The sequence below is a fragment of the Terrapene carolina genome, unplaced genomic scaffold, assembly GCF_002925995.2.
Source record: "Terrapene carolina triunguis isolate 2854851 unplaced genomic scaffold, T_m_triunguis-2.0 Scaffold93, whole genome shotgun sequence".
Lineage (NCBI taxonomy): Eukaryota > Metazoa > Chordata > Testudines > Emydidae > Terrapene > Terrapene triunguis.
The window spans coordinates 7823290-7840536 of NW_020664444.1; the positions used below are offsets into that span (position 1 = coordinate 7823290).

The 17247-nt window shown below is 41.3% G+C and overlaps 1 protein-coding gene across 2 annotated transcripts in view; it reads right to left on the reverse strand.

Moving 5' to 3' along the window:
* Positions 1 to 3985: 3985 nt before the first annotated feature.
* The window catches only part of USP22 (ubiquitin specific peptidase 22), a 105320-nt gene continuing 92058 nt past the window's right edge, over positions 3986 to 17247 (reverse strand). For both annotated transcript variants that reach the window (XM_024205294.2, XM_024205293.2), the window contains 6 exons: positions 15744 to 15902; positions 12549 to 12675; positions 10563 to 10654; positions 8984 to 9046; positions 6959 to 7108; positions 3986 to 4600 (listed from right to left, as the gene is read on the reverse strand). In XM_024205294.2, the coding sequence (XP_024061062.1) occupies positions 4558 to 4600; positions 6959 to 7108; positions 8984 to 9046; positions 10563 to 10654; positions 12549 to 12675; positions 15744 to 15902 (634 nt within the window). In that variant the 3' untranslated portion in view covers positions 3986 to 4557. The remainder of the gene's footprint in view (positions 4601 to 6958; positions 7109 to 8983; positions 9047 to 10562; positions 10655 to 12548; positions 12676 to 15743; positions 15903 to 17247) is intronic.

The following is a 17247-nucleotide window of genomic DNA, read 5'->3' on the forward strand; positions in this document are numbered from 1 at the left end:
CAGCTCCTCCCAATGCATGGGTAAGCATCCTAGTGATTTGGGGCAAACTAGGGTTGCCAATTTTGGTTGGAGATATTCCTGGAGGTTTCATCACACGACAATCTTTAATGTCTGGAAACTCCAGGACAATCCTGAAGCGTTGGCAACCCCAAGAGAAACAGCTCAGACACCCAGCTCCCCCGACTCCCAGGAAAATATCCTCATTGTTTAAGAAGAGCAGAAGAGTCCTGTGGAAAGGGATAAAGATCAAAGAGATCACTCCGCCACTACCAACACGTTTTCAGTTGGGGCACCAACAGGCTCCTGTTCACGAAGAGGCTAGGACACCGTTCACATTCATTCATTCATAGTCCACTTGCCCTCTGGCAGGCCTCCTCTCTGGTTACCAGGCAACCAGAATGGCAGTGATGTCCACTAAGCACTGCCCATTCTCTGGCACTCACTGTAACAGAGGAGGGAAGAGCAGCTGTGGCCCACAATAGCATGCAGCCTGCGTAGTCCTTCCAACACAACCACGACAAATGGGAGGGGAACACCCCACGTAACCCCACACACACCTTCCTCCTCTGATAGGGTTTAACAATCTTTGTACGGCTGTACTAAAAAAAGAGTAGCCTGGGATATGCCGGTTAAATAAACAAGACGACGAATTATTGACACAAACTCCAAAGTACAACGATTAGAGATGTTAAAGCAACAGAGGCAAGGGAATCAATATACTTTGCATCAAGGCTGCTGCTGTCTAATGACAGATCCCAGAGCTCTGACCACACATGACAGAAGGTACTTCCTCTTTTGAGACACTGGTTACGTTTCCCTCTATTACTAAGAATTGAGGTAGTGGGTGCAAACAGTTCCTCTCACACTCACAATTTATAGTACAAGCCAGGAGCGGCGCCAGGGTTTTTGCCACCCTAGGCGGCAGCTCCTCCTCTGAGCATTTGACGGCGGGGATCCTTCCGCTCCGCGTCTTCGGGGCACTTCGGCGGCGGGTCCCGGAGCGAGTGAAGGACCCGCCGCCAAATTTCTGCCGAAGACCCGGAGCGGAAGGACCCCCCGCCGCCGAGGGTGGCAAAATGCCGCCCACCAAATCCTGCCGCCCTAGGCGACCGCCTAGGGTCGCCTAGTGGAAGCGCCGGCCCTGGTACAAGCCTCTACTGGGCACCACAATGAAGCGGTTGTCTCCAGTAACTCCTGGTCTAGAGGCAGGGAGAGGGGGTAGGGCCAACATGCTACATTGTAAGATTCTCTGGGCTTCATTTTTCTGTCATGTGCAGAACCAAGCACACCGCGGGCCCCTATACACACCACTTACACACTTTATTATGAACCTGGCTCTCCAATAGCAGTCTCAGTCATTGGTAACTTCTTCTGATCCTTCATCAGAGCAGAACAAGCAATGCAAAGGAAAAAAATATCTGCTTTAAAAAAGTGTTTAAGGTCAGGGGTTGAAACAACAGGATAACTAGTTGTTGAAGCAGAGAGGTTTTAGCTACTGTCTGTCAACAAATTAGGTAGATATAACTTGATCAGTAAACTTATAAATCAGCAGTAAACATCTTACTGCATGATAAGACTTTCTTATATAGCAGGAGCTCTGTTGAAGGTGATGTGGCCCCCTCTATAAGACATCTGGATTAGAAGTGGTGGGGGTGAAACTCGGGCAGGTAATCTCCCAGTTCTACAATGTATGTAACTACAGAGTGTGATCTGCATGTCATTTATAAAGAGGAGATGAGCCAGGGTAGGGCCTTATTGGTGTGTATGTAGAAAAGGGCATTCAACTGATGTAGCAATGGTTTTTAGAACAGTGGCAGGCCTTCCACTTCTAAAGGAAGAAAGATGATCCCCTCTTCCCTCAATAACCAGGATTCAGTACTGTGATTTACCATTGCTGAAGTACCAACAAGCCTTTCAGTACAGGATATAGAGGTCAATGTTACAGCAAAAACCTGCTTTCAATATGCCTCAAATTCTAGGCTCAAAAGCAGAAACAGAGCAGTGAAAAAGTCAGTGAAGATCCATTAATGCAAAGGATGGTCCTTTCACAGTGCATGAGAGAAAAAGAGCAGCAACGTGGTTTGCAGGGTTGGCCTGGTCACCCAAACGCTTCGGCTGCAAACAATAAGCTAGTAAAAATAGAATTCATTTGTTTGACTTCTAACAGCTCTCACTATCACAAAGCCAATTGACTCACTGTACAATAATGCTTCTACGCCACACGGTGGTGCCCCTACTTCAGTAACATAGCAAGGTGGAGGTTTGAACTGCATCAGTAAACACAGGCTGGGGAATAGCGAAAGGCTGATTCTTGTCTTCCACTGCAAGCTTACTGCATTATTAAAAGGTAGCAGGAAGCCGTTGTCGAGTGCCAACGCAATAACACACAGCCTTGGCAGGGAGGGATCTTCCTTTAGAATCGGCGTGCCATCCACCAGTATTGCTCTAGCAGGCTCTCACTTGCAACAACAACAACACCACCACGAATTTAAACCCTGCAGTAGTCAATTATGATCTTTACCAAATCAAGCCAGAAGTATTCTGAGTTTGTGCAGTGAAGGAGACAGGTTAAGAAACTCTAGAAAAATACTTACCATGCAGGAACCGTACTGCCTAGCTGCCCCAACCCTTTAACATGACCTTATTCTCTCTCTGTGCATAGACTAGCAAGGTGCTCATTCCAGAAACAGCTTTACATGTTCTCCACCCCCAAGTCTTCCATGAAACAGATCAACACGCTCCAAGTCTGGCTTAAGCAGGCAGACTCCTGCAAGTTTTCTTTAGGGTATAGGGACTGGTCTAACCTTTTCAAATTCTATGTTTAGCTTTGCGGCCAAGGTGTCTCTGCCTCGCCCTCCAGTCCTGACCTAGCCCTTGGAAAGGAGAATATTTGCTACTACAATCAAAGCAGGATTGCTTAAGTATGTATGCAGAAAAAAAAAAAAAAAAGACCTTTTCAGTGTGACCCTTACACAAAGAAATACAATGGCTAAATCCTTCAGACTAACATTTGCAAATTTTCCATGAGGAAGCAGCGACAGCAGCCGAAAAACCAATTCCCTCCCCCCCCATTTTTTAGCTCTGTATTCTGAGGGGTTAAGAGGTAAATAAACCCTTTTCTCATGGACTGCAATTCTATCTACAGCCCTGCTTCCTGGGAGTAAAACATACAGAGCATACACACAGAATTACAGCCAGTGTCTAGACAGGCAAATGGGCTGCTCTAAAGGGGGAGGGGGGGAGGGAGAAGGGTGAAAGAGTGGGGAAGGAACAAACATATTTGTGACAAAACAGAAGCGAGCCTGCACACCAGCTGCTAAGCGTTAAGGACGTCTGTAAGGATGGGATTCCATAAAGGGGAGCGGAGGCTTTAAGGAGTTAATAAATGTGGGAGGAGAGAAGGAACCAATAAAAACATAGCACATACCAGGAAAACGCTTTGTTTACTTTAAAGCCTAGTGTACTGCAGAAGTGCTCAATAGCTGCAAATCTAGGCCTCCATACTGCACCCATCAGCAGCCTTAGCTAGCAGATGGCAGATTTGCAATACGAACGTTCTGCCAAACGCCACCTCTCTCTGAGGGGACTTGGCAGAACTGGGGGAGGGAACAAAACAACCAGCAAACCACAAAACCGGTGATTTTAAGAAATCAAACTTATCGACAATGTTTAAAAAAGAACCAAGACCACTTTTACAGTATAAACACGCCAATTCATTCATTTTACTGATGGTTCCATTTATGAATTTCATTCTCGTGAAAAAAAGGGAATAAAAGGAAAACAAATTAAGAAAATAGCTATTTATAGAAAAACAAAACAAAACAAAGGGCTCAAACAGAAAAGAATCTGTGCAGATGCTTTGATGAGCAGTCTGATGGCAGATTACCACCTGTGCAGCAGGCATGCTTGAAAACCTGTCTCAGTACTGTAGCTTCAGTTCCACAATCCAGGATTTCTTTTACTTTTGTCGAAAAAAAGAGCCTAATAGTTTCATACTGTATTTATTTAATAACTAAAATTCACAAATAAAAAGATACTTGCAAAGTCCTTTAGTTGTGTCATCCCATCCTCCTCCACTTTACTGCTTTCAGACCCATATGCATCAAAAATGGGCTTGGATTTTTAATAATAACTGTTATATGATTGGTCAGTTGGAGCTGAAGCACCAATGGAGAAGATGCTTTATGGAGATGATGGCACACCCCCTTGCCTTCCCACACACTTTTCGGAGGAACATAGGAGATGTACCAGTGCCCGGACTCCTCTGCTCCCATTTCCCCCACCCAGAGCATTCCTCTCATTTTATATTTCCGCTCTTAAGTGACTGACTGTAGCCTCTTTTTTTCCCCCCTTTCTGTCCTTGCGGGACTGCATACACGTTGGACATTGTTCATTTCTTACTCCGCCAGCCTGTGAGCCAGTGTCAAGTAGGTCCTGTTACAGCTCAGTGCTAGTTGTTGTTTAATGGGTCTTTTCATTTCAGGTAGGTTTGTGTGTCATTTTAGAAGGCTTGCTTATTTTCTTCCTTTCATTTATCTGACAAGCTGCTGGATAAGGCTACTCATATTCCAGGAACTGTTTGTGATAGAACAGCAAATATCTGCAAAAAGGAAGACACAACCCAACTTTAACCTTATGCTGTACATTACAGATTTTAAATCCCAATTACCAATGCAGCCATGATAAAAACAAGGACTATTAGTGCTATTTTTCTTTGAAAGCTGGAACAATTCCAGGGAAGTGTGTTAGTTTCATAGGATGACCACGAAAAAAAAAAAAATCAGCATACAGAATTTGATCAGTAGCTCAATATGCTCGCTACCTGTCTGTCCTGGAGCCTGACCACCCAGTTCTGTAACCTAGTGTCAAGTCTTGAAAGCTAAACAGGATTGGACCAGGTTACTATGTGGATGGGAGACCTCCACGTAACACTGAGATGCTGGAAAAAGTGGTGATGGTGATTCTGTAGATGCGCGCCTCCCTCTGAGTTGGTAGCGGGAGCCACTGTCCCAGCAGCGTAGGGGGCGCTGTTGGGTTGAGGATGCCATCTTTCGGATGAGATGTACAAGCAAGGTCTCGACCACTTACAGTTATTAAAGATCTTATGCCACTTTTTTATTTTTTTAAACAAGAGCATGGGTGGAAACCCTTGTGTCCCAGCCAAATCTGACATGTCTACCTATACTCCTCTTGGCAGGTTCAACTGGCTAAAATTCTTCTCCTCTTGTCCTAAACTACCATGCAGCATTTCTGTGTACTACAGCACAGCTGCTGAGCTTTATCCTTGAGGCAGCTGCGTTTCAGTGGGGAGCAAAGTGATCCCTGTGCATCCCTTACCCACTTCATACTGGCAGGGTTGCTGCAAGGCCAATTAAAATACTTCTAAAGCACTTTTGATATCTCCACATTAAGAGGTGCTACAGAATGATTATCATCTTCCACTTCCCCACTCCACAGGGTTTCCTGAATCTTTCCTCTCCTTCCACAGGAGAAAGTCCAGTCAGAGCCATCATTTATCTGAACAAGGAAAAAATGGGCAGGACTCCCTTCACAGTCAGTCAATGCTGTTTCTTAATCAGCTGGAGATGCCACCGGAATGATACAAGCCACCTTCTCTTCCCTTGGACTGGGTAATTGCCTCCACAAATCGCCCAGCCCCAGGAGCAACGCTACATGTTTCCTACTGAAGGAAAACAAACCAATCTGGTCTACTGACCTTTTTGTTAAATGAATAAATTAAAATAATTTACACTAAAAAGTCAAATATTATAGAAGAGATGCACATTGCCAGGCTGAAAAGCAGAAAAGGAAAATATGAAAACTTATTAAAAATTCCAAACGAACTGTCTGCGCTTGTAGCAATCAGAGGAAATGTCAGGTATAATTAAAAACTAGAACAGAACAGATTTGATCTTTCCAGCACCAAACCCATGGTTGATATGCCAGAATGGAAGCGATTACAGATTTTAAATTATTTTTTCTTGAAAAAGAACCCAATTCCTGATGCTTCTCAAACGATAAACATGTTAACCTCGCCAAAATACTGCTCTATGTAGCATCCACAGTGCATGTTTGAGGGAAGTGATCGAAGTGATATTGTCAGTTTGAAATCATTATTAAGGGGGGATAGGATAGAGGTCTATACAATCTTGAATGGTGTGGAAAAAGTGAATAGAGAAGTGTTATTTCCCCCTTTCCCACAATACAAAAGCCAGGGGTCATCCGATGAAATTAACAGGCAACAGGCTTAATAAAAACAAGAGGCAATACTTTTTTACACAATGCACAGCCAGCCTGTCTATATACATGTGCACGGCTAGATGCATCAAATTCCATTTCCCCAAAGAAATCAATGAAACAGAAACAAACGCTCAGAAGTGGATATCAGTAGTACTTTTTGGCGATGTATCTAACCACTGTGTTATACAGCCTGTTGAATAAACTGCCCGCAGAGGAGAAAGTCTAGTATAATATGGAATTGTGCCTTATGAAGCTTAAATAGGTGGTCCATATGGTTATGGTTGGCCAGTGGGATTACGCCAATCCCTATTACAATGTGAATTCATAATACATGTATTTAACAATGAAAGCCACATGTGTAACAACCTATCACACACTCACCCCCCTGTGGCTAGCAAGGCTGTGATGAGGCAGATATTACTGCAGCCTACTGGATTAGCCAGAAGGTGGGTGGACATACAAGAAACTAGTTATCTTGCACAGCGGCACAATGCACTGCTACCTTGTCCTTCCCTTTTCTCCAGTCTAAAAAAACCCAGTAGGTTAGACCAGCTTTCTGAAGCACTGATAAATGATCACTCTGGAGAGAAATTGTTCTATATGGTGAAAATCTGATAACTGAAAGTAATAAAGGTTCACCCACCCAGAGGGGATCCTTTATTAATGATAAACCTGCCCCCATTCTTTCCTCCCCGTACCCTTTTTGTTCACAACCTACCCTTCACTGTCTAGTACATCCTTAATGCTAGCCTTGGTGATGATGGCATCATCACATTTGAACCACTGGTCCTTGTGTTGCCGGATGAAGCTGGTATAGTGCCCACTCTCCAAGGTTCCTTGGTGATTAACTACTGCAAACAAGGAATACCTGGTGGAGGAAAAAAACAGTTAAAGAACTCTTGATCAAAAGAAAAAGGAGTAGAAGCTTGTGACTGTCTATACATGTGCATAAAGAATGGACGCCATATGTAACCTCTGTAATTAAAACACCAGTACTCAACACTGGTTGGGGATGGGGCAAGTAGATTAATATTATTAATTCACAGATACATGGATTATAAAGCCAGAAAGGATCACTGTCATCACCTACCTAGTGTGACCTGTATAAACACAGGCCATAGGACTTTCCTGGATTAATTCCAGTTTGCTCTTGAGCAGATTTTTTTGAAAAATATTCAATCTTGAATTAAAAATGTCCAATGATGGAGAGTCCAGTACAGTCCTTGGTAAATTGTTCCAATAATTAGTTACCCTCGCTGTTCAAAAGGTGCGCCTTATTTCTGATCTGAATTTGTCTAGCTTCAACTTCTAGCCACAGGATCTTGTTATATCTTTGTCTGCTAGATTGAAGAGTTCTCCATTATCAAATTTCTGTTCCCCATGAAGGTATTGACAGACTATGATCAAGCCATTGCTTAACCTTCTCTTTGTTAAATTTAACAGACAGAGCTCCTTGAGTCTATCACAATAAGGCAGGTTTTCTAATCCTTTAAATCATTCTTGTGGTTCTTCTCTTTCTTGAATTGTGGACACCAGAGCTGGACAGCATTCCAGCAGCAATCGGCACTAGTGCCAAATAGAGAGGTTATATAATCACCTTAGTCCTACTCAATATTTCCCAGTTATAAATCCAAGGATCGTATTAGCCCTTTTGGCCACAACATTGCACTGGGTGCTCATGTTCAGCTGTTTACCCACCAAGACTCCCCAAGTCTTTTTCAAAGTCTTTTAGCAAAGTCATTGCTTCCAGGGATAGAGTCCTCCATTGTGTAAGTATGGTTTATGTTCTCGGTTCCTAAATATACAGTTTACATTTAGCCATATTAAAAATATAGTTTGTTTGCACCCAGCTTACCAAACAATCCATGTCACTGTATTAGTGACCTGTCCTCTTTATTATTTACCACTTTCCCCATCTTTGTGTCATCTGCAAACTTTATCAGTGAGGACTTTATGATTCCTTCCAGGTCGCTGATAAAAAATGCTAAATAATGCACTGCCAGGAATTAATCCCTGCAGGACCCCACTAGAAACACATCCGCTCAATGATGATCCATTGAACGTGTGCCATGTTGACTATGTATTGTTCTAGTTTCTTAATCAAAATGCACGCGGTACCAAGTCAAATGACTTACAGAAGTCTAAGTATATTAGCTCATCACTATTATTTTTACCAACCAAACTTTTAATCTCATGATCAATAAAAATCAACAAGTTAGGTTTATAGAAAATAGATATTATCAAACTATGTTGATTGGCATTAATTACATTATTAACCTAGTCCTGTATCAGCCATTCCATTTTTTTGCCTGGGATTGATGTTAGGTTGACAGGACTATAACTACTCGGGTTGTCCCGTTTATCCTTTTTAATATTAGCACAAAATTTGCTTATTTCCAGTCCTCTGGAACTTCCCCAGTAATGAGCGTTTCAACACTCAGTTGCAATAAACGTAGGAGTGTTTAAAGAAAAAGCCTTCCCTTTCATCCTATACCAACGACTTTTAAATTCCTCCCCTATACTATTGCTGGTGTTAACACTAGCAAGGCAACAGCCATTCATAGCTTTTAGCAACTACGCTAAGTAAACACGCAATATGATCTTTATTTTGCCAAAGAGCAGACTTGCTGTTCTGTAAAACATAGCAATGCTTTATCACTGCAGGACATAGAACAGATTCTACTTCACCTTGCAAAAGTCATCCACCTTGCACAATAGGAGAGTACTGGAAGGCACCACTTACTTATTATCATTGTTTAGACTATCCGTTGGCTGCTGGTACTGCCCATTCATTCTGCTCTCTTTGCTGCAACAAAAACACACAAAAATCCAGTCACTTAAAAGCAGTGGTTTCTCAAAGGGAGGCAGTGGGTCACACACGGCACAGAGAGCCTGCATGCTACCTCCAGGGGCAAGTGCAATGGTGCTTAGTGGCAGAAGAGGATTGCTGACTAAGGTGTTACAGATACTATATTTGTGCTCACGGTGATGCTGTCTAGGAAGTCGATTTCTCCTCCTAACTAAGGCCCCAATCCTGCAAACACGCACATGCTTAAATCACAACTTCCCATCCCCAAATCTTAAAAACAGATTAAGGAGAGATTAATTTGGTTCTTAACCCTGAACAAAATATAATTACATTAACCTTTCAAACTCCTATGGATCAATCGCCCTTCTTTTGACTTGTGAGTTTACTTTGCGTTTTTGATTACAGCAATAGGATTATCTTCCTGGTTTCATAGGTTGATAAAATTCTGATTACAGAGCCCCCTGCTGCAGAAAAATAATTTTCCTGATGTCATAGTGGCTATATTCCTTCATACCTGAAACCTTTCATCAGCACCCAGCTATTTTATCCACAGAGGACTCACCAGAGAATAGCAGGAAAGCCTCAAATACTCTGGAATGTATTGATATAAACTAACCTTCTCTGATATCACACAGGCAATTTAGTGGAGGCTTGGAACTGTCCCTCTTTCTTGGCAGAAATAACTACGTTTGTCTGTAGTAAATAATTTTGAAATTGTTATTAAAACTGTATCAATACGGATCCTGAATTTAAGAGATGTGTTATTTTTGTGCTTTTGGTATTGGTTAAGATGTGATTTATGTAGTAATAATTTAATTAGAAATGATACTTGATAACAATTTATTATCTCAGGTCACTAACTGAACTTTTATGGAAGGATTTTTACACAAGGGTTTTGTTTTTGTGACTGAGATTTGAATAAAAAAAATTAGTCTTGCTATGTCTGAAGAAGCTTACTAGCTAAAAATCGCTAAAAGCGGACACAACCCTAGTTAAAAGTATTTTATTGGGCTTGAACTTTTTTGACTCTCTAATCTCAGGAGTGGCTAAAGAGAGCTTTACATAAAAAGAGGAAGGCAGATTTTTGCACGTTTTTGTAACATTAAAAATATTAGGAATGTTAAATCGGATCCTCTCTGATTACGCTGAAGAATGTACTTAGCTGAAAGGACAGGATGTGGGATCTCTAGCATTCTGAAGAAAGGACGTCTTTGTTAATTATCTACCTTTGAAGTTAAACAGGTGTTAACAGAAAACTAAGTTTTTATAGGACCATGTTTAAAACACAAGACCTGAATTGGTTTTACTAAAATGGGTTTTGAAATGGATTTAGTTAAACCAGTGCACACAACTTTCATGGACATATTTACATGGGTATATCTGTATATACACTGCTATATATACACTGTGTCACAGCCCTGACTCAAAGGATATTCCATCTTCACAACATGCGTGTGCAAGATTGGTATCCAGACTAACCTAGCCTCTGGGGGATTTTTAATGCTGTACATACCTGGAAGCCATAAATGGCGTCATGTCCAACTCCAGCGGAAAGGAGACATACGTAGTGATCTTTCGCCTCAGTTTGGCTGAGTGTTCAAACCGCTGAAGACAGAAAGTGGAAGTTTCTTTTAGAGAAGAGACTCTGATTTCCTTTCCTTGTACATGTCTTACACATTGGGCAAAGTGAGATGAAAGGAAAGTAGGGAGATTGTCACACAGCCACAAGAGGATGTGAATAAATTAGGTATTTTTCTGGTAGCTTTCAGGTACCAATTAGGTCAGTATATACAAGTGCTAACACATTTTCCCTAGGAAATCCTAATTCACGAGGGGGGCGGGGGTAGAGGGAAATCAAAGCATACTGCTTAGAATGGTGACTGAATATCTAGGGAGATAATATAAATTGGGAATAAGTTTAGGATAAACGTTTATACTGTGGCCTCAAACAGAAAGGTCCAGCGTGATAGGCACGATACAAACATACAGCAAATGACAGTCCCTGTTCCAAAGAGCTTATATTTGCATCAAAACTGGTGATAGACAAATGCTACTGGGGACAGATATGCCTTTAAGGATTCTGCCACCTGACTGGTGTATTTAATCTACCAACATCAACAAGGCAAGAAATCATCCCAAGTGACTGCCATCGTTATGCCAGTTGTCTGTGCACACGAATCCTAAATCAAAATAAGGAACAAATGGAAGGTAAAATTAAAGAAAATAATCGGTCTCCTTTCTCCTAAAGGGAGAGATGAATTTGTGAGACGCGTCATACTTTCCTCATCCTTTCTATAAAAGTGGAGAAAGGAAAAAATAGCAGAATGAGATGAATGAGTTTCTATTTAAAGAAGGCCCCTTTTCCCATTTCTCAGTACTCCTGTCCTATTTACACTCCTAGCTAATTATTCTCCCTTTGCGATGCCATAACAATTCCCTAGCAACAGAACAGGATGTCAAAAACTCCGACTTATATCCTTTTGATTCTCTATTCATCTTTCTAATTGCATTATTAACGCTGTCAGAACATAGGTCCTTTATGATGAATCTGATATTAGTTAAGCTATATTAAATACCTTACAATTTATCATTACAACAACTTTTGGAATTGAGAGATATTGGTATAGTGCTTTGATGCATGAAATGTTACATCTTAAATTTTACCAGAGAGGACAAGATGACTTCCCAAGATCACTTATTTTCCAAAACCTTCAATCACCACGGTTACATAAATGCTAAATTGTACTAAAACCTCTTTCCTATATTGTCACCCACACTGCCTTGCCCCTGAAGCAGTCTCACCTTCTGGGCACTCTTTCCAGTTTGCTAAGGAAAACAAAGAAGAAAGACATCCATGCTCTGCACTGGCTGCCTGCTTTCCAGTACGGCATGGTCATATTACTTGCAGTTAAAGCCATAAACAGTACAGGGCTGGGCTGAGTGACCACCTATTACACCGTCTCCCATCACAGCATCTGACCTCAATGGTGAGTTGGAAGTGCTAACTGCCACCACAGTATGATCTTGAGACAAATGGTTGGGATGTTACAGGAAGATTCTCCATTGTGGCCCTGTAACTTTGGAATGTTTTCTCTTCAAAATACAGAGTACATCTGTGGCATCCTTCCAGTTGAAGTGCACAGTATTTTGATTCTCTCTCTCATTCTTTGTGGCTTGTGGGTAGTAGCTCTATTGTACAGGAGGGATAAGTGCCACTAGGGATTTGTTTTTGTTTGGTTCAGGTTTTGTTTTGTTTTAGTATTTTTTTAAAAAGGTCTATTTTGATAGGCACCCAGAGACATATGGGCAAGGCTGCATTATACAAACAATGATAATGTCCTTAAACTAAAATCTAACTGGACAAGCCAGCTACTGTCCTTTAAGTTACAATAAATTAATTATAGTGAAGTGAGAGATAGCAGAGAGTTCTACAGAAACCAACTCATCCCCCTAGAGCAGAGTCTATGTTCTTTTATCCACCTGTCCTTTGTGAACTTACTTTGAGATGAAAACAGGCCACAATGGGTAATTTCTTCATAGTGAGTTGTTTGGTAGATTCCTGGTAGCTATGGCAACCACTACATTTGATTTTGGCACTGCTTCCTAGATGTTCTGGCCTTGTAAACCTGAAAAATATTAAGAAGTGGAAGGATGCATAATACAGGCAAATTATTTTCAATGCATCTTGAAAACAGTTTGCATTTCCACTTGTAGCCACTTAGTAGCATGCGAGATAAGCTTACATCTTCTCTCAGGAAAGCCAGAAGTGACCTGCTGCCCCTTTCTCCACATATTTCTTAAAGTGGAAGACCCACTGAAAACCATGCACAATTTTGCACAGTGCATATTTATAATGTGTTATAGAAAGATTAGGAAATTGGGCACAGAGCAGAGTCATTAGTTATAGCTCTATTATACAAGGTAAGCACAAGCCCTGTGCTGAGATAATTATACCCAGAGAGCAGATGCTAAGGAAATATACTTTTTTTTCTTTTTGCAAGATAAATCAGAATTTAAAAAGCTACCAACATAGGAGAGCCCTGTTTCAGATTTCCAACTCGGACATTTACATTTGCTTCCACTTGGGCAAGCATCAGTGGCGGAGAAAGGAGACTGAATATTAGCTCATCCACCACAACAGAATTGCTCATTTTGAGATCGCTTGTGCAGACTTTTTGTTTTCAAAACCAAAACCGTGGAAATGGGAATTCTGAAGCAAAGCCAGATGCGTTCTGTGCTCAGTTACATGCCAGTCCCGAGGATGCCCTTCCAGCTCTCAGGCTGGGGTTAGAGCTCTAGAGGGAGAGAGAAAGGTTTGGATGCAGAGTTCTGTTCAAGGTCAAATTATTGACAACTAAAGATTTGCTTTCAAAATTTAAGTTTTAAGAACTTCCAGCCTGTTACTAAAGTCAGGTGGAAAGGAGTGCTTTATAACCGCTTAATGGGGTGCAGGAAACTGTTAGAGGATGGGACAGTTCTTGAAGTAAGCACTCAGCCACTGCGTAGACACTCATAGAAACACACTAAAACAAAAAATGTTCAAGCTCTGGGAATCCCAATATTAAATCTTCTGACTTCTAGTTTTTCTTCTAAATTTAAATTTACAAGCTGTATGCATGTTCCAGTCTCTCTACTAATGTTGGGCTTAAAGTTATTGAAGCTTCTTGTAATAATACATATTAAACTATAAATTGGGCATTTTAGACTACTACAGACCTGACACATTCAAGTGCCTATTGGTATTGCTTCTGATCAGCGATCCAACTCCGTTCTCATTCTGCTTGAGGCCACTGCGGCTTCCAAAACTAACCGCAGCCTTCCTGATTGTCTTGATCGAGAAACTTGTATTTCTCTCCTTCGAATACTACCTCCAGCTGTTCCTCTGTTTCTGTCAGAAACGTCACATAATCTCCTGCCATGAAGTGCCTCCATGTTTCTGGTCTTTGCCACTTTTCTGCTCAGCCCATTTTCTTCCTTATGGCCAGCTGCAACCTGTACCATCACTTCAATATAGATACCTCTCAGTTGTACATCTTCCTGGTCTCATTCTTTGATGTTCAATCTGCCTATCAGCTCTTGGCTGGATCAGAGCCTATCTACTCAATGAAATCCTCTTCTTGGCACAAAAAAGCCCTCTTTTACCATGTGACTTCAACTTTGATACCAAAACCAGGAATCTTAGTGGTATCTTTGAGCCTGAAGATTTTTCCTTCCAAGTGGCCTTTTTTTTGGGTGGGTGGGTAATTCTACTCATCATCATTCCCAGAACATCACCAGAATTTACCCACCTTTGCCTGGATTTTGCCTTTGCAGAAATCTTTATTCAAACAATCACTTCTCCTCACAGTTGTACTAATAAATACCCTGGTTTTACTGAATCCACAATTTTTAAAACTTCAGGGAGTTTAGAATTCTGGAGCACTATAAAAGTACTCTCTTAGTCCAGGAAGCCGGAACAGATGCATCTGAATCTTCAGTCACTTTTGCTGGCTCCCTATCCATCTGTATGTCCAATTCAAAATTGCCCCCGGTTTTGAAAACTCCATGAATTCGCTTCTCTCTTTCCCCTCATGGCGTGTGTGTGTGGCGTGTCCACTTACATGTCTCTACCTTACAGCAGAGTAAGTATCACACTTGACGATGCATTATGCTCTATATGAAAATTAAATGTGTAACTAACTGTGCTGTGAAGCTTTTTTTCAGGTGCTTGTCCAGCTGTTTTAAGCCTCAGGAGGCTGAACCAGAGTACAAATGTAGTTCTATCCCAGATGTATCATTTCCCCTGTACAAAATGGTTTAAGTCAGTAGGTCTGTTTTGTTTTTAAACAACTGTCATAATAGTTGTGAATGAGAGTATGCTGGTCTTGTCAGCCCAACGGGACATTTTCAAAAATATATTTCTACTGCATGTTAAAACAGTAGCCCACCCTCAATAGTAGCAGTTTTTTATAACTTGAGCCAACAAAGTCAAGAGATTCTGAGTTAAGGTGTCTTCCTTAACCTTCACTCAACCATATCATGGTATTACAGCTCAGAGCAGGCAAGATTAGTATCTATTCCAACACCCTGCAATGCCAATCAGAACAGTCTGTCTGAAGGACAGTCTCAACTTTACATTTTCTTATTTAATTTCTTTTCACTTATTATGAGTGAGGTTAGTACCGGCAAGAAATGCTGGACTGACAGCCCTGGAGACTGAAGTCCTCTTTCCACATAACAAGCATGAGTAACGTAGGCTCTCTCACATTGCACCTCAGCCAGGCCTGGAGAGCACATCTCTAAAGGTGAGTGGGCAGATAACTCTCCATGGCCCATTCAACCCATGGCTTCTCTGCAGACAGCACCAAGAAGGGGGATATTTAGTACCAATTGTGTCGGAGGTTTTTGTGATATGCATACATAGCCCTGGGTGCTGGATTGAGAGCCAAACTCGTTTCTCATAGAATACAACCAATACATAATCACATGGCAACTGATTTTGGTCACACTTTGTTAAAGATTAAAATAAAACAAAAAACAAAACCAGCCACAACAAATTTAAGTGCATGTTATGTACTACAAGATGGCTGAGGAATATTGCTGTGGTAACAGGTTGTTAGTTTGCTTTGCTAGTTGCCATTATTTCTTATTTGTGGACAGCAGAAGGGAGCAAGATTATTTCCCCTATCTACATTCTGTTTGCCATATGTTGTACCTTCGCAAGCAGTCTGTGAGCGTGGTGGTGCCCGATACATGGCTTTCCCCATTCACCACACTGCCGTCACTCCCCGGGCTCAGTGGCCAGAATGGTGTAGAAGAGCCTGGCAAATCCAAACTGATGTCCCAGAACGGGTCTATCGTTGTAGAAACACCACTAGGAAAAAGAATGGAGTTTAGCATTTGACCCAAGGAGTTAAAAGTAACAGTCCAAAATGTATGATTTACTATATGGTATAAACTGGACATTTACTGGAAAAGGCAACCAGTTCTACTTCATCCCTGCAGGGTGCTCAGACTACATAAAGCATGTCTGACAAAACAGCTGTGCTCAGTACTATATTTACACAGCCAATTCCTTTACTGAAGATTTATTTAAAAAGCACAAAGGAAAACCACAGATTTTAGGAAATGTATTGCATGTTTTGAATGCAGGATATACATTTGCTACAGTCTACAGCTTAATGGAGCTCAGTGATTTAGAGCCAAATTGTTGGGTTCCTCTGAGATGCAGAATCTAGCCTGCATCCTGGGATGAAAGTGCTAAGGTGTTTTTATTTAGACTGTTGCACTATCTGTGTTCAGACAAAAAAAGAGAACAGAAATACTCTTGATATTCAATGGTGTGCTAGTTGGAACTTCAGAGTTCACTCTACAATCTGCCATGGCACTTGGAAATTGAGATCTTAGAGCATACCAGAATCAGAAAGTACATTATATTCCTGCTCATGTTTCTCTACAAGACATCTGAAGACAAACCCAGTGGCTAGAGGTGATTGGAGACGTTGCTCAGAAAGCTTTAACCTCCATTCCCTTGAACCTTTCCTTCTACCATTCAGATTTGTGCGTGATTCTTGCTTCCAAATGCTAACTTTTTTTTGTTTATGAAAGAATGTTCTGCCTGTGCTCTTTATCTGCTCTTCTGGCCTCCTCCTTCCTCTAAATACCACCTCTCTTGGACTAAAAATCTAGTTTACAACTTCCCACTTTCATTCAGCTTCACTAGTGCAAAATATTTGAAATGGTCAAAAGAAGAAATACGCAACATTTACGGATACTAATTTCAAGCTGCCAAACTTATTTTTATGCATTGAGCCGCCTGACTTTTTCTTTAACTCCCATCTTTCCTTGTTAACTTTCTTACAAATTCTGACATCAAATATTATTCTTAGTAGAGATCAGCTGTGATGATACCACATCTAGGCTACCATTGTCAGATACGGACTCTGTGGGTCCAAAAGACAAAGACTGGCATTTCACTTTTTTCCATGATGCTCAATCATTCCTACTGTAAGATCTCTGTAGGTCAGTCCTGAAAACTGAGTACAAAAACTGATTAAAATGAGCAGAGTACAACAGTCCATCTGCAAGATAGTGTAGATAGTTTGGGGAATGCAAGATAAGACCAAAAAATACGTAGTGGAGCTCCAACTCCCTGAGTGATGTCAAATGGCTTTAAGTAAGTCACCTTGCCCGATAACATAGAACAGAAAGAATTCTTC